This window comes from Aythya marila (genome assembly GCF_965140915.1).
Source record: "Aythya marila genome assembly, chromosome: 5".
NCBI classification, from domain to species: domain Eukaryota; kingdom Metazoa; phylum Chordata; class Aves; order Anseriformes; family Anatidae; genus Aythya; species Aythya marila.
The window spans coordinates 62,392,808-62,417,002 of NC_139046.1; the positions used below are offsets into that span (position 1 = coordinate 62,392,808).

Sequence of the window (24,195 nt, forward strand, 5' to 3'; positions counted from 1 at the left end):
GAAAAAGATTTCAAGGTTGTGCTCCTAGCTTATTCTTTTACGTTGTGCACATGTACTAAATGGGCTTTGCTACGTACACCTCAAAAAAACTTTATTACTATACACAGTGTTTAGTCAGAACAGCTTTAGTGACAAATACATACCTGAAGCATTTCCCTTTTTGTTTATTGTTTGTTGTTTGTTTAAAAAAAAAAAAACACTTTTAAACTACTTTACTAAACCACCTTCAAAGAGCAACATACAGAAAGTCACACAGAATTTGCACTGATTGGAGAGAAACTGGATGAACTTACCTTCTGAAGGTGGAATCTGTCCCCTGAACACTAACTCCTGTTTTCCCCACAGCTGCTATACTTGCATCACTACTCATAAGTGTTTTACAGCAACAGCAGAACATACGTTGTAGAAAGTAGAGCTCCACAGCAGAGCACGAAAATCTGCCCAACAAGCAAAAGAATTGTTCAAACTAAATGTGCAGCAGCAAGATCTGTTATAGGACTCTTTGGCTCCAGCGATGCCTAGAAACAAACCTACTTGTACCAGTCTTCAGTTTGGCTCAGGTTCTTTAAAAGTACTAATCTGACCCCTCTACCAACAGCCTTGCACATGCACTTTTGCACATGCAAAGTTTGAATGGGGCATTTTTAAAAGGATGATAGGAAGCCTATGTACATTTAAGTCGTAACAGGTTTTACATTCAGCATCTATTGCATTTACAGGATGTCATCTATATAAATGATAAAAAAGCATTTGCATTTCTAAGTTTATTTAATGCAGAAATATTTGCAGACCACTATCCTTAAATTCTCTTTCCAAGGATTATTATAACATCATTCCTTCCTGCTTACCCACATCACACCTCTTCTGATTCCTTGGATTTAAATAAGCTTCAGATCTTGTTCTCTATGTTCCGTTATTACTTATTTCCATTATGCAAACATCCAGAGGTCCCAGTCAGAATTTCATCTCCTCTGTTCTGAGAATTTCCTGGTGGTTCATATTGATCTTCCCTGCCCTGGTGGCTGTCTGAGCCCTCGTGTATCCATCACTGCAACCTAGCATATGGCAGCATTCACAACATCATGCAGAATATTTGAATGACACTGGTTTGGGCTGTGATTAGCCTGGAGTCATCATACCATGACCTCTGTATTCTTGTATGTCATTTACTTTGCTGTCTTTTCACTTCAACTGGTGTCAGCTTCCTACAGCTAACAGCTGAAATATATAGTTCTATCTTCCAAAACTGCACCAAACAAACCCAAATAGTTACACTCATTAAAAAAAAAAAAAAAAAAAAAAAATCAGTCCTTGTGCTGTGGATCAAACGAAGCTGAGGATCAAACAAACAATTGAACAAATTAATAAGAAGACACTAGGATTGTTTTTTTAAAATATTTGGATAGTTTGAGTACAACTATAATCTCAATGTAATATCACAAACAAATATAGAAAAATAATATTGAACTATTATTGAACAAGTCATTTGTAGTTTCATATGATCTATTTTTTAATTATAAGAACAGTGAATTTAATGAAAAGCTCTAATGAAACAAGGGTATAGTCAAAAATATTCTGGGAACTTGTGTCTTAACACATGTTTTCACCTTTTTTATTTTTAAGTTTGAACAAGTTTTAGAAAATAATCAGATTTATCTACAAAGTAATAAAATATTGTGTCAGTTTACTCTGTCTCGATACAGATAGTCGCAACAGGCCACTTGATTCCAACTCATCATACAGGATTTGTTTTTAGTATAGTTATTAGAATTAATACCAGGATAAATCTGGGCTTACACCAGCCAGAAATACATGCACCACTAAATACATAAAGAATCATGTACTTGTGGGGTAAAGATGCGGGCTAATAATATGATACAGAAAACAGAATGCTATGGTAAGCAGACGTTCCCAGGATATAAAGTCTACCTGGTATGTGATAACTTGCTGCACAACCTTTCATTTTGTTACAAAACTATTATTTAGCACAGCAAAGACAACTAAAAATATTACCCAATGTTTTCATGCAACTAAAAGGCCACTGGTTTATTTCCCTTATTAATACACTAAATCTGAAACTTTTTACATTAATTTACAATGAATAAAAGATCCTTACAAATATCTCATGTAGGTGACATTAAGTCATCCAGTTAATGCTAATTATTTCAAAAAGTTAAATCCTGTTTTATAAGGTTAAACATTTGGAATTATTTCTTGCCAAAAAATAACATGTCTACAACCACACAGAAAGTAGAAACTCAGATTTCTACAGAGCCACTACCATTGCTAGGAAATTACAATGCCAAGTGTTACAACATTCTGTAAGTTACCACTCTTCCCAATACTTAAGATAGCAAAAATTCCCTCTCTACTTTCTACTGCATACACAGGATCTGAAGTAAAAGGGAGAATTTTCATTTATAATGTTAGGTAACAGAAGTGCTTCCAAATCATTCACTTTTTATGTAGAAAATGAACACAGCTGTGGAACAAAACAGATTTTTCCTCAAGAAAGCGCAGGTTCTTCTGCTCAGTCTTGGACCATATACGACATTGATATGCTCCTCTCCTTCTACATGCCTGAAGCTTCTGCAAACAGCAAAGACAATGCCCCATGCACATGCAGGCAACAGAGAAGCAAAGCTGAGATCCTCTGTACGGACCAGAGGTGAGACACTGGTCCCAGAGCAGCTGTGCAGAGCAAAAACGTCAGTGTACCTAACAAGATGAAGTGCAGTGAAACAAACCCAGAGCTCAAGTGCAGAGCAGGAAAGTCCAGTTTCACCAATGAACCACATCTGGAAGTCTGAAAACATTTTGTTTTCTTGAAACCTTGCTGAAAGCAATTGCTCTGATTTGCAAACCATTCAGAAACGTGAAACTGATCTGCAGCCTTCTTGTGAGGGAATTCAGCAAGAACTGGCTTGTGCCTCTTGTCAGAGAGCCCCCAAACCACAACAGAGCCACGCTGCTGTCTTGGTGAAGGTGCCCAGAAGCTGGCCTCTAACTCACCCATGCACTCAGGGCAGCACTGCAGCATTTCATGCATGTCAAAGTGTTCTGTTACCATATAGAGATGGTTGGTGGGTCACTGCAAGTCACTGACATACTGCATCTGGCATGCGAAGCCCTGAACAGTAAAGAAAAGGGCTTTTCAGCCAAGGGGAAGCTAGCTTGAAACGCCTCACTTCTATCTCACCTCAACAGCACACTGTTACCCCAGAGGTAGCAAGCCTTTCCCATCATCCTTCCTCTCATCTTGGCATCCCTTAGCCACTCTTCACTGACCACACTGTCTCATAAGCACACAGACCTGCCTTCCTTTCCTCCCTTCTGCTAATCTACCCCCTGCCTCCCTACTCATCTCCCAACCTCTTTTGCTCTCCCTTTTGCAGGTCTGGCAGTCCCATTCCTGGAAAAGGCACACACAGGCAACACCTGAGCCAGGGCAGGAGCCCCAGCGCAGCCAGCAAGGACACAGCTCTCCCTCTTTGCAGCAATTTCCCTTTTCCTCCCATGAGACCATGGTAATTCCTTCTGGGCAGTACTAAGAGCAACACAGTGTCAGTGGCATAAGGCCACTGCCCCTTTCCATCACGCCATGATCAAGATGTGTCCTTACCACGTGACAGGCTGCACTCCCATGTGCCACAGAATGGGGCTCTCACAGCACGACAGTTCAGCGAGGCTGTATTTGGTGGTGCTCATTTACCCCGAACAATGCAGGCAAAAGACTCAAACCCTGGATGTGCACAGGAGTTTCATCTGTCACACTGTGGATATGGTATTATTCACATACAACAGTTAAATACCACATACCAATGTAACGAAACCCAGGGAGATACAAGCCCACATCTAAAAGAGGGAGCATTCATCCCGGCTACACTGCAAAATTTCAGTACCTTTCCTGAGGGGACACACAGAAGACGACCAGGGGCCACTGGGCCCCTCAGAGCACTGCCAAGGACCAACCCAGAAACACACAGGTCTACCTCCAAAGGAGTGGGGCTGGGGCCATCTCCCTTCAAGACAGAAGGCCCAGAAGATATTTTATGCTGAGGAAATGGTTTGCATGGCCAGAGAACAGTGACGTAACAGGAATGTGGACAGAAAAGCATTAAGAAAACAAAAAACATTCTGGTCAACATCGTTCTCCCTTTCAGAATACCTTTACCTCAACTGAGAAACACAACCAGAGGAAAAGGACCTAGAGTTTGGGAATCTTAAAATGGCATTTTACCATAGACGGCTTTCATGGCTATGGTCTGATTGAGGAATATCTTTGCATATCCACTTCTCTCCAGCAAGAAAGAGAAAGCAGCCCTTCTCTGCCTAACATGGTCACTGCAAGGTGCTCAAACAAGATAAGGGATAGGAGGATTGGGGCTCATATAAGAACCTTATACAGTTTGAAACCATGATGTACAAGAACATAATTTATCCAAAGCCTGCATTTAAAATGATGCTTGCATGTTCAACTTGCAGGTGCTCAGGGGACAGAATTTTGTACTACTTGGAAAAGCCAATGTGTCATGCTGTCCCAGGGCTATGCACACAGAGAGCACTGGGATTCAGTTGAGAATCTGTTCTGTTGAAGCATTTGCACTCAGCCCACAATAGAAGCATCCAATGTGTCAGGGTCTGCTTTCCATTTCTGTGGTGCCCTGCTATCATTCCGTTTAAAGCAGTAGGTGTCATTAGCATGACCACAGCGTGATACAGATGTAGAGTGTTCAAGCCAATATTCAGCCCTTTGCTTATTCATCCATATGCCTCATACAACACATAATTCAAAGAAAAAATACATGTTGTGCAATTCTCAGATTCACTGGCTTGGGTTAAAACCATTTCAAACTTAGTTCTGAATTTTCTCTGCAACAAAAGTTAAGAGAGACATCAAATTTGTTCCCACTTTCAGTGAGACTGAACATGATCCCAGTTTTGTTGAGGTAATATGCATTAACAGCAGCCCAGAGTTCAACCAAAACCACACCACTTAGCCTGTCTGTCCTCGTTAACTTTTAGAGTTACTGATGAAACAACAGGGTAGAGCTCTACAAACTTCTGCTTGGCACCATTCTGTTAGAGAAATTATGGTTAGTCTCTAATTCACAGACCCATGAAGTATCCTTGGTACCCAAAAGGTATTATCTGGAGAGGAATCAAAATTCTGTTCACCAAAATATTTATATTAGCTAAGAAAGCCAAACTCTGCCAAGAACACAGCTGGCAAGCTTCCCCAGAGTCTCTCTGCCAGTGTGTAAAGCACAGAAAGTGGGCCCACCTCCCATACCCCCTCTGTGCATACCAATGACTTGTTAGTATTTTAAGTACAGTGCCAGCTATTTGTAAGGCCTCAAAAATCTGGAAACTTTAGAGCGCAGCAGCCGAATGAAGGATCTTGGGAACATCTCTCTTGACTCTTGGGCTGTGTACTTGAAGTAGTTTTGTGGATGCGCCAACACATCAAACAATGCTTTTATCAACTTCTTATCCTAGAAAAAGGAAAGCAGATTTTTTACAGTAATTCCACAGAGAAATTAGGGTCAGTAACACCAAAGTCTAATGACCAGTCAACTGACAAAAGGTTATGGGCATTTTACTTCTCAAGTAAAAATGTCTCAGGAGTTCAGACTAGCAGAGCAAGGCTGACATTGACATTCAGGCCCCAGGGAATTCACTGGAATTTCACGTTTGTTTTTAGTAGTGCCAGGATTTCTCCCTTTCTCATACTTCCAAGAACAGCAAAGAAAAACAAAAACAAACAGACAAAAAAAAAAAAAGACCCCAGAGCCAATATTCAGCAAAAAAAAAAAAAATCTGCTTGAAATGACATCCACTCATCTTGCCTGTATCTCCTAACCAAGGTAGAACCAAGTGAAATCCACCAAAAGATTTTTCACACAAGAAGAAAAAGCCCTTGCTAATCTATGGGACATGAGTAGCAGCACCAAGTACTTCTCCAATCCCACATTCCTCAGTTTGCTCACTGACTCCTGCCAGCACAGCCTACATTAGGTCCAAGGGGCTACCTTTCTAGGAAAATCTATAGCTTTTTATGATAAGGTCTGATTCACCTTTAATATCCCTGGGAAAAGGGTCTCTAATCCACTGCTCAGCACAGTCAGGATGTGCTGATTCACCACTTCCCTGAAGTAGCATGTGTCTACTGCACCAAGGAGCAGAACAGATGCAGAGCAGGAGGCAACCTCACTAGCACATAGTAGCGTTACTTTCAATCAAAAGCAACATTTTAGTGGGAGGAATATACCTTGAGTATTTCTTGATGATTTTCAGATGCATAAAGTCTACCATCCCGAACGATGTCTTCTATTAGTTCTTGGTAATCCTCTATTGAGAATGCACAAGAGAGTCATTTGCAGGTTCATTTCACTTACATATTCAATACCTCCCTTGTTTATACATGAAAGCCCTACCCCCAGAAGAACCAATAGTATCTGTCTCTCATATTAGCAGTTGGAATGTATTCCAAATACTTTTCTGTAAATAAACTGCAAATACTGTGTACTATGAAAACAAAGTTTACTCTGCTGAGCTGTTCTGCATCTGTCAAAATCAAAAGAAATTAAAATGCACCTAGGATTGTAGCACACATTGTAAGAGAGTAGCCTGCTTTAATTCAGTTGCACTACTGAAACTTCTCTGTAAATACTCACAATCCATTCTTGACTCCTTTCTACAAGAGGAAAAAAAAAAAAAAAAAAAGTAAGAGGAAGCCTTCTTAAAGGGCAGCCCCCTTGGTCAATCCAAATTTGAAAAGCTTCAAAAGGAGTGGTGTTCCCTGAAAAATGATCTGCTCTTGATGAAACTCTGCAGAACACCATGGAGGGCTATTCCTCCACAATTACCCTAGTGTAAACAAATGCTCCACATTATTTTCACGTTGCTCATGCTGAGGGGCAAAGCCTCAGCTCCAGTCTTTCCCCAGTGACTCTGACAATGACAGTTGAAAAGAAGCCAGAATGGCAAGAGTTTCAAACATACTTATTTTTCTCCTCCACTACACCTGCCACTATTTCACAAACATATTTCTAAGTTAGCCTGTGAAATTCAGAAGCAAAAGACTCAATGCCAGCAAATATCCCAGATCAGTTCCTGCACTGTTGTTCCTGCTGCATCACAAGTAGCATCCTTGCTCTAAGACTGTGGAACTCTCCTCCCTTCCCCTACAGACTATTTGCTGTGGCAATGCAACCTCCGGTCTGCCTAGCCCTCAAAATACCATTCTAAAACCTGGTGGCTGGAGCTTTCCTACCTTTGTTTTAATATTAGAGGGAAATAGCTCTAAGTATATAAGCATTAATCTGCATGGTTAACACAGCTCGTAGGCATGACAGAGCACTGGCCTGCATGCACAGAATGACCCGGTAATAGTGGGTCAAATAAGCATGTTTCACATAAGTTTTCCAGAAAGGGTCAAATGCTGTAGTGCAGGAATCACCGTTTTTGAGAGGTTTTATTCTATAGTAAAGTCTCTACTCTAAACAGCTTTGCAGAGCAATTCCCGGAACTCCCATCCCACAAAACTCTGTGGGGGTGAACACCTCGAGGGGCCTGGCCTGAACAACACATCTCTGACACTAGATTACAGCTGGTAGCAGTCACATGGTACACCACAGAAGCACTTGGGCTCTGCCCAATTCCTAAACAGGGGTAATCTGCCACCTGAAGTAACTCAAAGGGAAGGCATAAAGATGCATGAAAAACAGATGCAGGCTCTGAGTTCTGCATTTTTCCTTTGCAAGTCAGAGCCCAGAATCCCAGCTGTTTGTTTAGGTCTGTGGAGGACTGGAAATATGATTACACTTAAGACTGCAGCGCAATTGAGAGATCCTTAAACTATCTATAAATTAAAACAGCTACTGGAAGCAGTCTGATAGTGACACTGCTGAGAGTGCTGGGTTACCCCGCTTCTTAGCAGGGTCAAGGAGCCCACAAGGAGTTCTGCACTGCTACAGCTGCACTACTCCACATATGCTCAGCTGTTCACATCCGCTTACCATCATACGTTACGTAAGGAACCTGGAATCCTTTGGCACTGTTCCCTTCATTTGACTTGAACTGGATCCACAGCTTCTTAGACCTAGAAGTGAAAGCTATAGGGCGTTCGTAGGTTTGACAGGTTTCATAGGTGGTCACTGAATTGGAGGAAGCTTTCAAAGAAAACACACAATAGGCAGTTATCTGACAATGCTTCACACTAATTTTTAGAAAATATGTTAAACTAGTACGACAAGAAATACATGTTGTTTGTTTTTTTTTTTTTTTAAAAAAAAAAAAAAAAAAAAAAGGAAAAACTCAAAATGTGGCAGGCCATCAGTAAATGGCAGGCCATCAATGACTGACTTTTCAGTCCCTGAATATTTTCCCTGACTCTAAAAAACAGTCTACTGCTTGAAAGATGTGCTTATACTAGAAACTGAAGCTGTTTATTCACAGACCAAACACCTGTAGAGACTAGCAAGCATCCCTTCTTTCCTAATCCAGGCTAGCATTGCTTCACATAATTCATGACTAATTAGCTTGAACCATCTACCTGTTCTTAAGAACATTTCTCTCAGAGTTCACTGACACATTATAGCCTTGCAACCTTGTTTCATCTGAGCAGCATTGCCAAACAGGATTTCTCAATTTGGCATAAAAAGAAATCACTACTCTTAAGCACAGTACAGCTGTGGTACATTTAGTTTTTGCAAAGAGCAACACATATGAGAAGCCTGTGTTGAATACTGAGATAGAAACCATGTGCCTCAGTAGGTATTTTACACTTACAGCTTTTTCGCATCACCAGGTAGTCTCCACACTCATCTTCTATTGGTAGAAATATCTCAGGAACCACAATTAAAATACGGCGTTTTGGGGGCGGGTTAATATTCCAGGTACATTCAGCGTTTGCAGGATAGTCCCCAGGATAGTTTGGTGATTCAATATATCCAGTGTAATCTCCCAGTTCACCTCCACACTGCCTATCTAAAAAAGCAATACAATATACAAGATTAGGTGAAGAGAGGGTATCCTTCAGCCCTTTCTACAGGCACTGCCACAAATAGTACATGAGTGACAGGCACAGAAACTTCTATTTGCATCTGAGGCAGGTACTTTGCTAGTTTCAATTCACATTGAATTGAAGCATGCCTGCTTCTGCCTTTATGGTTTAATCAATGTTAAGAAATATAAATATATATATTCTTCCCTGTTAACATAGCAGGTCAACCAAGCCATAGCCAAGTAGCAAAGCACTTGTAAAATGACATAAAAGTGGTCAAGCAAGGATGCTTCACTTGCTTGTACCAGACAGGATGGGTTTTGTTTTTTTTTGTTTTTGTAAAAGTATCAGCTGAAGTCTAACTGGAGTCTGCTCAAGTACCATGTCTGCAGCAACACAAATAGGGAGTACAGCAGGCCTTTTCCTTTCACAGATCAGCACCCCAGCAGTTAGAGAGGGTGTGCCTCATGCAGAATTCTTTTTCTGCACTCCCCAACTCTGTGTGGCCACACGGGTCTAAGCACTACAGAATCGTAACAGCAGTGTGTGGGTGTGACATGCTCAAGGAGCAGAGTCTCTAAGAGACACATATGCAGCTCCCAGAAACATGTTTGTGAGTGTGTATTTATACGTGTCTGAGGTTCTTCTGAGGAGTTGCCTTTCTGCCTCCCTTTCTAATTTACCCTCAACTTCCCATACTACAGCTACCATAATCTAGAACAGCGGCTCTTTTTGTAATTGCCTCTTTCAGAGATTGTTATTAAGAGGAAGTGCTCACTAGATGTAGTAAAGTTTTGTGAACCAACTTACATTCCTTTTATAGAAAGGAAAGAAATTAGGATGCAGAGAACACAAATTCGGTCTGCTGTATCTTTGAAGAGAGGATTTAATAGCAAGACCAGAGTGACCAAGTACCAACTGGCAAGACACAATCATCACTTACCTTAAAAAGAATGATGAAACCAGTTTGCAGAAATGGTCTCCCATGAACCTCAATAAGCCATGTGGGATGAGATGCAAGCGGGCAGCACACTGCCTTCTCTCCAAGCTCCCTGGAGCAAAGCTAAATTTTGCCCTTAAGGCCACTCCGAATATTAATGGCCCGGTCTTTTTATTTATAACAAATGATCAGAATGATCTTGCTATACTTACTTTTGCACTGTGTTATATTTGTGGACCCATCAAAATCCGTAGTGGTGTTTCCAGGGCACGAAATGCAGAAATTTTGCCCAAATTCAGGTTGGTATGTCCCAACTATACAGCGAATACACCGATGAGTTGTAGTATTATAAAAATGGCCAGGTGAACACTGAACTGGAGGGTATTTAAACAGACAGCACAGTTAAAAAAAAAAAAAAAAAAAAAAGGCATTAATATGTTACAAAGTAATTTTATGCATTTCTATAGGACCTATTCTAATTTTAATAACTGAAGTCTCATATTTCTCAACTACTAGAGCAATAAAGCAGAGGTAAATGAACAGATTTTAATTTACATGGTCGCTCTGCAAGTTCAAACGTCCCAAATGCAGTAACGTAGAGCAGTTCTGTGTGGAAGAAGTAACAAAAGATATGGGAGACTGAGTATAATCAGCATGATACTGCACAAAATAGTGTCTTACCAAACAGTCTAGCCACCAATATTTACATGTAAAATGAACAGCAAGTTCATCCTTTCTTCATTGCTAGCTTATGCCAAGCAGCACTTGCACTACAGCCACATGCCAGTGTACCACTGTGATCAGTTCACCAAAAGCAGAGGTTGAAAACTTTTGTCCTCTACAGCTGGCATGTTGCATCAATAGTAGCAACTATACAGGTATCTTGCCTTCCTCTCTCACGATCACACTGTCTTACAACAGCAGGTCAAGACTTGGGGTACAGCCACCTCCACCAGATCTCTTGCTACTTTATTTCATCACATTACTCAAATCATCACAAAACCTAGACATGTAAGATATAACCCAGACCTGCAAGTACCTCCTGCATCACCAAAATGGGACCCCACTCTGATTTACAAATGATTTTATAATGGTAAAAGATTGTATGGGGGTTTTAGACATGAGTGAGGGGAAAAAAGTCCTTCCTAGCAGACTTGCAACTCCTTATTCTTGTTCCCCAGAACACAGGTAGGAAGTTTTTCTTCACTGCAGTAGAAGAATACAGAACTCCAGACATCTTCCCTATGTCTCTAGTATGCTCTTTTCACTTGATTTTGCTTAGCTATCCTAAGACCATTGTCATTTGTACTGGTACCTAACAGAAAGCAGTCAAGAGCAAGAGCCATACATTACCTTTGCTCTCACCTCTATCCCCACCTTGTTTCTTTGTGGGACTAACGAAAATATTTTCCTACTCCTTCTGCCTTGCTCGGCAACTTTACCATTCTCAGCTTGACTTCTGAATGATCTACTACATTACCTTTCAAATGTAGTTTTCTACATTGTACGGTCCCTTTTTTTTTCCCCCCTATTCCTTTCAGTCTCTGCTTACTCCCAAATAAGTACTGTTGTTAAGACTTGTATTCAACTAGCTCAATCTGGAGTCCTTCCCTACATGCTCCACCCCCACCACCTAACCCAAACACTTCAGATACAAATTCCAAATTGTTCTCACACCTGTGATTTCAGATCTCATTTGGCCTCTTACACAGCAAATCCCTGAGGTATTCATTCCAGTTAATACAAAAAATTCCTTGAATCTCAATTCTTATTTGAAAACTGAACCTCATTTACAGACCTATTTTTGTTTGTGTTAAGTGAAACTGAAATCAGTTCCTCTTATTTTGATCCAAGGTATTTGACCACTTTGTGTAACTTCACAAAATTAAGTATGAAAGCATTAACTATTTGTGGATTCAGTGACACTCTTTGCTGAAGAAATCTGTTAACTATCACATTGCTACCAGTAGTATTAATTCAAGCATACTGCGAGATTTGTCTATTATATTGCAATTCTCAATAATAGACATACTGACACGAGAGAGATCTCTTTATCCAAATCACTACCAAATGCTTGCATCATGATCTTACTTTTATCCCGTTTTTACTTCATGACAATAGATTTTCTATTAACATTTTATTTTCTCTGCATGGTTATTTTGATACAAGTGATATTCTTTTATCCATGCTTTAATACATTGAGTAAACCCCTATACCGATTAATACTTCCTCTCTCTCCATTGGCACACACTTTATCAGTGTTTTCAAACACAGCTTCATAGCTCTTTCTTTTTTTTTCTTTTTAGATACCTAAAATGCTAACAAGAAATATCTTCATTCATAGATGTTTCATCTCCCCTCCCGATTTTTATTTCTGTGAGGAAAACTTTGGGAACTGATTGACCGCCGATCTATTGCAGTCAAGTTTATAGGACCATCTGAGGTACTCCACAGTTAAATCAAATGATGGCTTTTTGCTTATTTTTTTAGGCATTCAATCCATTACGAACATGAAAAAGTCATTGATTATTTTTTTCTGAGACTTTTTTTTCCCCCTTGTCATTCCTTTACATAGCTCTTCACAGATCAGTCACTTCACTGAACATCTTCTATGCATCTCCAGTCCCTCCTTAAGAATTATATAAAAATCAGTTAGAAAAAGACTTAAGGCTTTATTGAGCTTCCTTGCAGCTGGGCCGGGCCAGCCAACTGTTACACCCCTGGAAGGAGACCCTGGGAAGGAACACAACCATTAGAACACCCCACTTGTAGCAGCAGCAATAGCTTTTCCTTCAGAGCATTACAGTTCATCATATCTTGATCTTACCTTTGGTCTCACAGTCCTGAAACAAGGATGCACTGGTGTGTCTTGTCATTAGTCCTCCTCCACATGGAAAGCAGGTTACTCGACCAGCTTCAGGCTGGTATGTTCCAAGGGGACATGGCAGACAGGGTTTAAAGCCATCAGGGGAATATTCGCCTGGTGAGCACTGATCTAGAGGAGGAAGAACACACTTGCTTCAATGTGTACATTATATGTGAAGATACGTTAACAAGCCTGCACAGAACCCAAAACCGCATGGTGCAAATGATTTCTTTTTTATTTGGGAAGCGTGGGCCAGGGTTTCAGAATTGAATGCAAACAATAGATAAAACTCAATAAATACACTGCACTCTGTAAACTTGAAATAGGTACAGATAACCTCTGGTGCTGGTGAGCTCTTCTGTGGACTGGAATGGATTTGACACTTTATTGCAAGGATGCACTGGACACAAAGCCTGTCAAGTACTCTGTTAATCTGTACAGAGTGGTAATGTAGTGATTAGCTCCTCTTTCTAGCTAAATATCACTTCCCTACCCTCCATCCCCCCCCAAAAAAAAGACAAACAAACAAACAAAAAAGTACTGAAATTAAGTCATCAAAAGTGTACTTCCAAAATTCTAAAAGTATTTTAATCTTAGTAATTGGTGAATCATCATACTTCATAGCCATTAATGTTACTGAATTGTCCTAAGACCTCAATCACAAGGAACTGTGCAAACTCAATAAACATTAAGCACATCTCAAAGACCTTTAATGCAGAAATATTATTGCCATTTCTCCGATTCCCCATCTTGGATAACGATTATCCGTGCTCTGTATGGTGCATGGATAGCATTAACTCAATCAGATTGGTTTTACTTGAGCACACCCTAATACTAACTAACAAACCCAGGGGTATTTATGGATATCTGAAAAAATAGCTGTTTTTCAAACTATTCACAAAAGAACTAATTTCAGTGCCAGTATTTAATAATTACCCTGCTCTGGAAGGCACAAAATAGTGTTGCAGTTGTTCAGCTGCACTGAAAAATTCTGTCCTTTTAAAGACCTGTTATGATAATAAACTGTTAGTTTTAGTTTATAGCTCCAATAAATCACCCAGTGAATAGCTGTTTTGTTAGGAAGTTAAATTGGCCTTGGCTTCATTTCAGGATATATGACTAACAACAAGCAGGGTATTAACTACCGGTCATGATCAATGATGAAGAATTTTGTTTACTGCTGATTTCACTGAGTGGAATAGTGAGTGTTCCTCCTCAACTTAAAAATAAAATAGAGCTGAATTAAGCAATGTTCTGTAGCTTATCAGTGAAAGCTAGTGAGGAATGAGACCATCTTAGCTCTTGATTCTAACTTTTTCCACCACACATCACTTGTGCTTTCATAAGTACACACATTCGTTTGCTCCCAAGCTTTTCAAGTCTTTCTTCATTTTATAAACATTTCTACAGAACACTCATCTCTGTACTGTTTGTGCAACTTGACAAACATGACCAAATTAAAGCTTTCACTGTAACAATCCTAGTAAAGTAAGGAAAGACTATTTACAATTCTGCAACAAGGAAACACAATCAAGGTTAGTAAAGGTGATTCTGAGAGGTGGCTACCGATTTCAGGAACCTAGAAGCAACGAAAAGATAGTGCAAATCTCCTTCCCCACAAAAGAGCTATGGTCAATCCATCCTCTAAGCAGACTCACTAGGGGCTGTCTGCCCTCTGCTCTGCTCACTTAACCTTTTTCCCCATCATTTTCACCACCATTATGTGAAAATGTTACTTCTGAGAATCTATGCCATCTGATATCTTGACAACTTTACCATCTGCATCTCACTTGCCTTGAAAGCTCATGTTGTAAAACTGAAAATCTCCCTGTGGAATGAAATGGAAGTGATCTAAATATTTCAGAATTATTTCTCAAAACCTACAATTTTTGGAAATTCGCATCAAGTAGGTAAGCACTAGAAGTTCTCCTTGAACATCACTGAGACACTGAACATGGGGCATCTTTTCAGGCACTGTGCAACTCAACTCTAAGAGCAAGAGAAAGAAGGGGCAGAAGCATTGGATGGTCTGTTTCTGTGCCTTACCTCCACATTGAGACACACTGTGAGCTCCAGCTAATTTTTGGTTTCCAGGATTCTGAGAACTGGGGCAAGAGTCACAAGTTATTTGTCCTTCCTCATCCTGGTAAGTTCCATTAGGGCATAAAACACAGCTTTCTCGTTCCCCATCATAGTATGATCCCACACTGCAGCTAACTAGCAACAAGAAGAAATATCAGGTCACTAACATTTTGAGTTTGTGGGCTCAAAGCCAAATCAGATGGTCAAGCAGCTAAACTACTATCTCAAGTACAAGGTGATACAAGGACTACGTTTGCATAAGCATTACAGATGACCAAGTGTCAGAACTGCAATTTGGCAGTTTCTGTGGCACGAAGAAGGCTGACATTTCATTTCAGCTTTGTTGGTGTTAACCTGACGTCCATTAAGCAGCACAGGAGCTCAACTTCAGCTGCTTTCCTGCTATCTTTTACCTGCACAGGGTGCCCCTGTGATGCAGGAACTGTATCTCTGACTGTGACAGTGCCCACAAAGCAACACAGGAACAAGACAGTGAAAGGCAGAACTGCATAAAGTCAGCCTGAGCCAAAATAAAATGTTTCTATTTGACCTGTACAGACGAGTTCAAGAATTTAATGTTGATTTTCCTAAAAGGTAGCAACTCCCGAAAGAAAACAGCAAGAAAAAAAGAAAAGTCCAGCTAAGGTACCCCACCAACACTGTAATGGGGTATCCAAAACCAACTTTAATAAGCTTTGTAGAGTGGTGGCCTACAGTTGTGAACTAGTTGAAGAGAGAAAAGCCTGATAGCTAAAGAGTAAGGGGAGGAAAGGACACTCTGGTCCAATGTGGAAAAAAAAAAAGCCATGTGATGTCTACCTGTCTCTTTCAGTAGGAATTACTGCTTAAAAGTAAGAATCTGTGTTCAGGCAACAGCAGCCTGCAGGAAGCAAACCAGACTAGCAGAGGAGTCCAAGTGGACAAGCAATTGGCCTGTGCGTCCATGGGCTTTTGGTTCATAGGATACAGATTTAGTTGTTTGTGGTCTAAGGAATATGTTGGTTTCTTTTACATGACTACATCACCAAGCTTTTCTTAGCAGCACAATTTGAGCCAACAACACATTCCCTGTAAACTGCTCCCAGTTCTTCTCCAGAGAGGGGACTCAGAGAAGTTCCAAACACAGACCGCTCATCTATAATCCCAACCCAAGCACAGAGCAGGGGTAATGAGGAAAGCATGTTTGAAAGCTCACAGCACCCACCAGGACCCAGTTTATCATAACAAACAGACCTGGTGTTAGGCTCAACTACAGTACCAATAGGCTCAATTATAATACTCAATTAATTATAGGGACAGTGTAAACGCAGAAATCATCCCACAGAAATCCATAGGACCGACCGTGCATGAAATTAGGATGACACAAATGAACCCTCTCAGAAAACAAAACAACAGCTACAACATAATAAAAACCAGAACAAACAAACTAAACCACCAACAACAAAATTTTAAGAGTTCAAACTTCTCCTGTCACAGCATTTGGTTAAGTGAAACTAAAAACCTTTATGGGCCTTGTTTCAAAAAACTAGAAACTGAACCGTCCTTCCTGACACATGGGAAATACCCACTCAAAACAAGATCTGAAGATTTGCAAATAATGACATTAAATCAGAATTCCACTGGCTGTCTTAGCTCTTTTTTCAGAAACCTGATTGTTTTTCTCCAAATGAACAAAAGAACCAATTGCCTCTAGTAGACTTGATTTCTGCTGCCACTGTCTTTGTTTGTCTTCAATGCCCATTAAAAAGAAGTCTTGAATCTCATGCAGCTGTTTTAGAAAAAAAAAAAAAAAAGAGGGAAAAAAAGTGAAAGCTTTTCTGATGCAAAAACAAGAAAAGAAAAGAAGGGGGCACAGGGAACAAGGATTAACAGTTACAAAGACACTTAAAGGCTCTTCCTCTCTTTTCAACACAGTAGCCTTTGAGTATTTGCTCCTCTAGACAAATGCTGTAGTATCGCAGTGGCTAAGAAGGTGAACGTTATAAAGGAGGTCAAGATCCACCATTTTACCATTTTCTTAAGATTCATGCCTTGACTTTACAAGGATAATGACCAACAACTCATGCAAATCAATTCTGAAGCAGCATCCTTTAAGTTATTGTAATTTAACAGTTCACACACTTAGGTTACATGAGATGGTTACACATCTTAAGGATTTGTGTCTTAAGTCTATGGCTGCAAGCACAGTATCATACAGATAGCTCTCTCCCACATTTGATAATTTATTTCTTCTTGTCAGTTTTATAAAAACAAAAAAATGTGACTTACAGTTCTCTGTTGTGTGGAAATACAACTAACTGTGAGAACTGCTAGGCAGCATTTTGATTTTCTGTTTCGGTATGTTTTTATGTGCTTTCATAATGCCAGTATCATACTATATCTAAACTTTAATAAGACTATTTTGTATGAAATATCTTTTATTTACATCCTCTAAACTAAGGGGATAACTACTGAGCAATGAAATGCATCAACACCTCTCACAGAAGGTAAAACTGCTCAGCATTTACATCAGAGCAGTACCTATACTAGTGCTGCTCTCCTGTTTACTGTTCTCGTAAGTGACAGCTCCATGAATGGATGAATCCATTTGTAACTCTGCAGCAAGGGCATGCTTGTATGTCTTTGTATACAGCAAGTTCAGAGAATGTTATTTCTGTTTGCCTCCCTTCATGTATGAAAATATTCATGTATCTAACACAAAAAATACCAAACAGAGCAAGGTGTACTTTCAGCTCCTTGAGGCATGATCAATGTATGACAGTGTTTTAAGTGATGGAAAGCACAGATAACTTGCGTGTTGCTTCTCCCTTAGTGGAAAATGCCTGTGGGCAAAGGGCCCCAGTAGATATCTATTTCTTCTCTTTCAGCATTTACGTTAGTAGTAAAGCAGATTCTGAAAAGGAATTGTCAGTATTTAAACAGTTGGTCTTTGGCTGTTATACCTGCCTGAAGTCTAGCTCATACTGGAGAATGAATACCTGTAGACAAGATTAATGAATGAAATTGCATTCTCCCCAAGATAAATCTTCTCCTCTTGAAGTAGCATGTAGCTTTATATATAGTAGCATGTAGCATGTATATTTTTAAAGATAAGATTTACTTCAGTGTGGAAAGATCATACCCCTGCTGCAAGAATCCAGAATTCTCTGGAAAGGTTGATGAAGTTTCCATTTTGCTACATGCATTTCCTGTGATATACGTGAATAGAGACCCACTGCAGGCTGCTCCATGGAAGTCATTCTCAGGACTTCAGACAGTGAAACAATGTGAGCGGATACTAAATGTAATTACTCACTTGCACAGAGCTCACACTTCACAAGGTAGATAAATACAACATTTGGACCTCAAAGGCATCAGAAAATTTCATACAGAACTGTATGTTAAATAGCAAATTTGAAATAAAATACACCAGTGCCTGGAATCCACTGTGAATTCCCTTTTACTATCAACAAATGCTTAAGGAACAGCAGACACACATGCAACCATTCAGCCTATGAAGGATGATGAACTGCCTTCGAAATCATGCCTAATCTGTTCCTGGTGCCTCTCTAGGTCTTTTATTCAGCAGTGTGTCCCACTGTAGTCACTAGGAGTTAAAGCGGGGAAATCAGGCAAAGTACTACTTCACCAGAAGTGCAAACCAAATGCAGTTTAGCTTCCTGCTTTGATTTCAGGCCAGTTACTTATGATAAAAGCTGTCAGAGCATGTGCAAGACTTCTCCTTTTACACTGCTAAAATACAACTAACATTTCAGACAGTGCTGTACCAGGAGAAGTTCACCACAGAAAGAGGGCCTGTCCAAGACTGTCTGAATCAATAAAACTATACCTAGCCTAGCAAAATTCCAAGTATTTTCCTTTAACATACATACTTGAAAAAAGTGAACTGAAACCTACACTTCACTTACTATCCGTATCACAGAAGATTTGTAAGTTCTTAAACTTACTTATTCCCCCTCACTGTTTTCTGCTCCTCTGGTCAGACTGAGCAAAATCCTTTTGCCAAAGTTCTCTGCCTGTCCTGAGACCACATCCACCAGCTGCACTGAGTCCATCTGCTGACCTGGTATGTCTTGCTATGGAGTCACTTTCTCACCAGAATCATTAGCACATCTAGATAAACAAGGCCACACCTGTCCAGAAGTTTTCAGCACTTCTGCAAAACAATCAAATCAAAACAAAACGAAAAAATCCTGCTCTTCCACACACATCCCTGAGCTAGCTTCTTCCTCTTCTTCCACACTGTTCCCACTTCATTCTCATCTCCCCAGCCTATTTCTTAGCTCCTTCTGACTAGCAGTCAGAGCAGCAGCAGCAGCCACCCAGTGCTGCCTTTACCATACACACTGGGACAATCAGTTTTTCTAAGGAAATGAGGCGTATGTAATAGTGCTGTTTCTATGTGTAATTTTATGTGCCCTCAGCAACCAGTGAACTTTCTGTTCAGCTTCCAGCAATTTGACAAAGGATGTAGAGAAGTTTTAAAGGTATTAAGTTTCTGTAAGTTTAATGTAAATACGTGAGGAACATTAAAGTGGAGGAGAAAGGTGTTAGCATCTATGCAAGTAAAAGGTGTGGTGGAATTGTTCAATCAGAGCAAACCTGCACTAGGATATAGCCTTAACAGTTCAGCTAAAAAAAATAAGCTTCATTTGGCAATTACACCTTTTCAGCCATAAGTAAATTGAACCACAAGGCATGATACACACTGGCAATCATAGCTTTCTAGATTCACTGCTCTCACCAGTACTTGTTAAGATGTTTAGGGTCAACTGTGGCACCAATCTCAGCAAAAGAAGAATCTGGACTTTTACAAGTTCCTCTTCAAAACAGTTATCTTCATATGCTCAGTGTCTCTGATCGCTTCTGCCGTACACAGGCTATTTGTGCTGACCTTAAAGTTTTCCAGGCATTCTCCAAAAGCTCTCTTTCTCTCTGAACACAACAAAAATGCCACATAAGCTGTTCATTTGTAATAAGAAAATAAATTTGCTCTGTGGCTACCTAAAAATATTTTTTGTCATTTTCTTGTTGGTCCATTTCCTAATTGCAACTCACATTAGTTGACGATGAAAGCAAATGGACCCAGAGAAAAATTTGTCTCCTTTACCTGCACTATTTTTTAGCTTACACATTGCTGTTTTTTTCAGACAAAATTACAAATGGGCTTGAAAGCATATTGTGCTCTGTACAACAGACAGAGAGAACATTTTTCAAACGATTCCTCCAGCAGCAGATACAACAGTTTGAAAATATCAGTGTAAACACAGCTTGATGAAGTCTCTGAAGTTTTGCAGACTTACTATGCTACAAAAAAAATATCAAAACTTACAACTTTTTCTGACAGAATTCCTGAGTAATTCCTTATGCCTGCTTGCTCGCACAGATGTTTTAAACACTAATTCATTTTTCTATTCTATGAATCCAAGTTTCTAGAGTTAGCAAAACAAAATTTGAAAATCTATTCTAAGCCTGAATGGGTTGCAGCTGGAAGACGTACTAATTCAACCTGACAAGCATTTTAAAGGCTTGCCGATTCACAAAACCACTTACATGCTACATACCCTGTGCAGCCTGAATTAGCTGTCACGGTTGTTAGGTCCCCGTTAAGATAACATCTGACCCTTCTCCTTAACTTTTGTGATTTAGAAGCATTTGTTGTGGGCTGCACTATGGTGGTGCCCTTTAGTGCCATGATAATTAAGATTTTTCTCTGTACTGGCCTAGAAAATCCCTTTTCTCCATGAAGTTCAAACTTTATCATGAAGACTCAGAGCTCAATCAATGAAGAGAATTGTGGCTGTATCAAATTCTGCTCAGCTTTTTTATTTGGAAAGAGCAAGATAAGAAACTTTCACAAGTTCAGAAGCACAGTGTTACACTAGATATTAAATGTGGTGTTCTATAAATAACACCGGTGATCTCAAGGCACTGATGTCTGATGCTAACACCCCAAGTTTACTCCAAGGGAAAACCCTTGGAGTGTACTGGAGACTTTGTGTCATCCATATTAAACTGTTTACTGAGCCCTTATTCTACGCTATCATACAGCAATTGCCAACAATACATAGAGAGAGGCACATATCAGCTGCACAAACAGTTAACTTAATTACATCACACACAGCCCTCCTCTCTCCTGGAGAAGCTTCCCATGATCCCCTCCCTGCTCACCAGACCTGGGCAAAGCCAAAACACATGTGATGGTTTGTTCCTAATTTACATTTACTTACCACATCTGTTACCCACATGTATCTGTCCTACACCACATGACTGCTGTGGCTCTGACAGCTTGAGAGATTTTCTGGCCACTTCGTGGTCCATGCCAGAGACACGAACACGGAATTGGTCCCTGTTGACTGTCTTCCGTAAAGTTCGAATGGTTTTACGAAATCTCTTTTCAGTCTTTTTTCGTGCACAGCGCACATCACATGTTTCTGAAAAGTACCAAGGGTGCAATCTGCTATTAGTGACCAGACACAAAAGTCTACCCAATGCAAAATGTCAGTGCCAATCACTGAGAAAGTAACTTCTTTGAACAAGTCTGAAATCCTTAAGGACAACACCATCAGGCTTCAAGAAAATTAATCAGACCAGAAGACTTTAATCCATGGACAGCTTTTTAATCTTAGAAACTTTTCCCATCTCTCAACTTTTTTGGAAGCAGAAAAATTAACTTTCAAAACAGGAGATACTTTTTATTATAATTTTGCATAAATGAAGAAGTGAAAAAAAAAAAAAAACAGAAAAGAGCAAACTGTAAGAAGCTTCAAATCGCACCTTGGATTATTTTCCAACCAACCTGTTACCTCCTTTTGGTTTGTTTCAAGCTCAAAGTCCACAGTGATAAAAATCTCTCTAGTTGCTGGCAGTCTACTGACGGCTCCATGAACTTTCTTGCCAGAGCTGCATGTTAGGTTTACATAGTGGAATCTCTCCATTAGTGAATTATGTCTTTCTGTATGAACAAAATTAAAGGAAGCAAAAGCTTGGCCAGCTACGTTATTAGATATTCACTAGTATTCAGTGCATATTTTGTCACAAAAACTTCAAGGGGAGCAAGTGATTCACTCCACTTGCCAGTAAACAAATAGTTTGTCCAGTTTCTCAGCTCGTGTACCCTCACTTAGAATCGTGATTCCAGTGCACCCATGGATGTACTGTCAGGTGAAAACTCTACAGCTGCAGTGGTCAGAGGCATGATTTGCTGCTAGGATTAGAACTTGGCTGCAGTGCTCAGCCTGCTTCCCCTGGATTTTGCTAGCTGCCATTGAATTGCTTCAGCACTATCTAAAGCATCTTAAAACCATGATGCTACCTGCACCAGACAGACCACCTGAGGGAAAAAATTCTGCATTCATACAAACCATGTTAAAAACATGTTAGCTTATAAGGGTGTTTAAACTAAGCCATGGCTGCATCTAAAGGATGTTTGAAGACCATTTGCAGGGTTTCAGTGATGAAACAATATTTATTTGGAAAAAAAAAAAAAAAAGATCCAGAATAAGCTCTGGTTCTGGATCATATACTCTTTAGAGTATCTAGCACAGTTTATCACTGTTCCTCTTCTAAGGACAAACAAACTGACATGCTGATTCATAGTATTATTTAGTAACTTTTTTTTTTCAAGTGTATATATTCCTCATTTTCTGCTGACTTTGTAAATTCTCAGACTATACTTTCTGTCTTGGAACAGACGGAAGAGCTGACCTCACCATCTGGGGCTGCTGAAGTATAAGAGGAAGAGAACAGAAAAGAGGAATAACCCTTTAGCAACAGAGTCATCATAAGAGGCCCAGAGGCATCAGACAGTAAGCAGCAGGGAAGAAATAAATGAAGTGAAAGAAAGGTTAGAGAGAGAGAGAGAAAAAAAATTGAAAAGAACAAAACATATGTTTGATTTTACTGACAATTTACTGGCAGTCATACAAAAAAAAAATAAAAAGGAGAAGGACCTTCATAGCAAACTATTAGGTTGTCACAGGGAAGTCCTTGTCACCTGAAGCAAGTACTACAAAAACCATGGCTGGGAAGGAGTATGATTCATGAGGCTAATAAGGAGAAGAAAGTCTGCAGCTCTCTAAACTTTATTTATGGTACACTTCACATCAGGAAAGCACTTAATAAGCCCTGAGCTATGGCTCTAACCTGCTTACCTGCATTTTTATATTCATACCTGGTATCATCTGTTCCAGACCTTCTTGAAACATCTCAGTCTTTTTCAAACTACATTTTCCTTCATTTAATTTAAAGGTTACGCTTATCTTGATGGCTGAAATATCTTCAGGAAGAAACAATGAAATGTTATGTTAAAAAGGAGTAGAAAAATTGGATTACCCTAATATGATGTCATAACGATGTTATCAAAAAAATGTGTATATATAAAGTGAAAAGTGGTCATCACAGAAGACCTAAAGCGATGCCAGCTTCCTGCTGCTGTGAAGCTAGTTCACAACTGGAATGGGAACAAAGTGTGATAGATTTCAAATATGGACAGAGATCAAATCCAGATGTGCTTCTGTGTAAAATCAAATAAATGTTGGCTGAAATCAAAAGAGATACTTCACATCAAGAAGATTCAGAAGAGTAGCTTACGTTTATATAAAATAGTACCTTTTATCTCTTTAGCTTCAAATGCTTTCTAAATTCCATTGACCAACAACTCAACATAGAACCTGTAAGTTGCCAACACTGCCCAATTTGGATGTCTAAAATGAGGCATGACACTCCTAGTCTTGCTGTTCATCTCACTACTGATCCTTTTCTCTTCCATTATTCTTAAGTTTTAGTCTGGGTGATGCTGATGAAGCAGTACAAGAGGAATTTTCTGCTGTAATCATGAAGAAGAGGAAGGAAAAACAGAGGGAGTAAAATGGAGAGGAAAAATAGAAGGAAAGCCAACAGAACACACTTATTTCAGTTACCCAATGAAAGAAATCAGTCAAATCATGCAACAGTAAATCTAATTACCCAGCCAAGTGGATGCATTTGTACTTTGCTGCTTTTTCTTAAGTTGAGATGAGCTGCCACAGGTGAGGGTGTAAGCATCTTGTGTTCCTAACAGACAGACCATACAGACAGTAAAGACATAGGCTTTGTGCACAGACTGAAGACCCCCATAGTTTATAAGACATTCATTTGTTGATCTGCATCATCTTCACCTTTTTCAATCATGTTATTCATAGAGTACTCCACATTTGAGTTTGTCTTTTCCTAAGCAATCTAAAGGGTTCAGGAAGAAAAGAATCATCTGTCTAACAAGCACCAGATGGATCTGCAGGCTGTGTCCTGAGGGGTGGAAGG

General features: G+C 39.7%; 1 protein-coding gene across 6 annotated transcripts in view; it reads right to left on the reverse strand.

Moving 5' to 3' along the window:
• Positions 1-1,397: 1,397 nt before the first annotated feature.
• SCUBE2 (signal peptide, CUB domain and EGF like domain containing 2) overlaps positions 1,398-24,195 on the reverse strand; it is a 41,887-nt gene continuing 19,089 nt past the window's right edge. The window contains exons 13-23 of one of the 6 annotated variants that reach the window (XM_082762141.1): positions 23,863-23,949; positions 23,069-23,173; positions 21,695-21,850; positions 21,126-21,329; positions 14,860-15,030; positions 12,775-12,942; positions 10,160-10,321; positions 8,794-8,991; positions 8,022-8,117; positions 6,272-6,351; positions 1,398-5,495 (exon numbers count right to left, since the gene is read on the reverse strand). In XM_082762141.1, coding sequence (XP_082618267.1) covers positions 5,343-5,495; positions 6,272-6,351; positions 8,022-8,117; positions 8,794-8,991; positions 10,160-10,321; positions 12,775-12,942; positions 14,860-15,030; positions 21,126-21,329; positions 21,695-21,850; positions 23,069-23,173; positions 23,863-23,949 — 1,580 coding nt within the window. In that variant the 3' untranslated portion in view covers positions 1,398-5,342. Of the gene's footprint in view, positions 5,496-6,271; positions 6,352-8,021; positions 8,175-8,793; positions 8,992-10,159; positions 10,322-12,774; positions 12,943-14,859; positions 15,031-21,125; positions 21,330-21,694; positions 21,851-23,068; positions 23,174-23,862; positions 23,950-24,195 lie in introns of all 6 variants that reach the window. The other 5 variants (XM_082762140.1, XM_082762142.1, XM_082762143.1 and 2 more) reach the window with 5 other exon arrangements.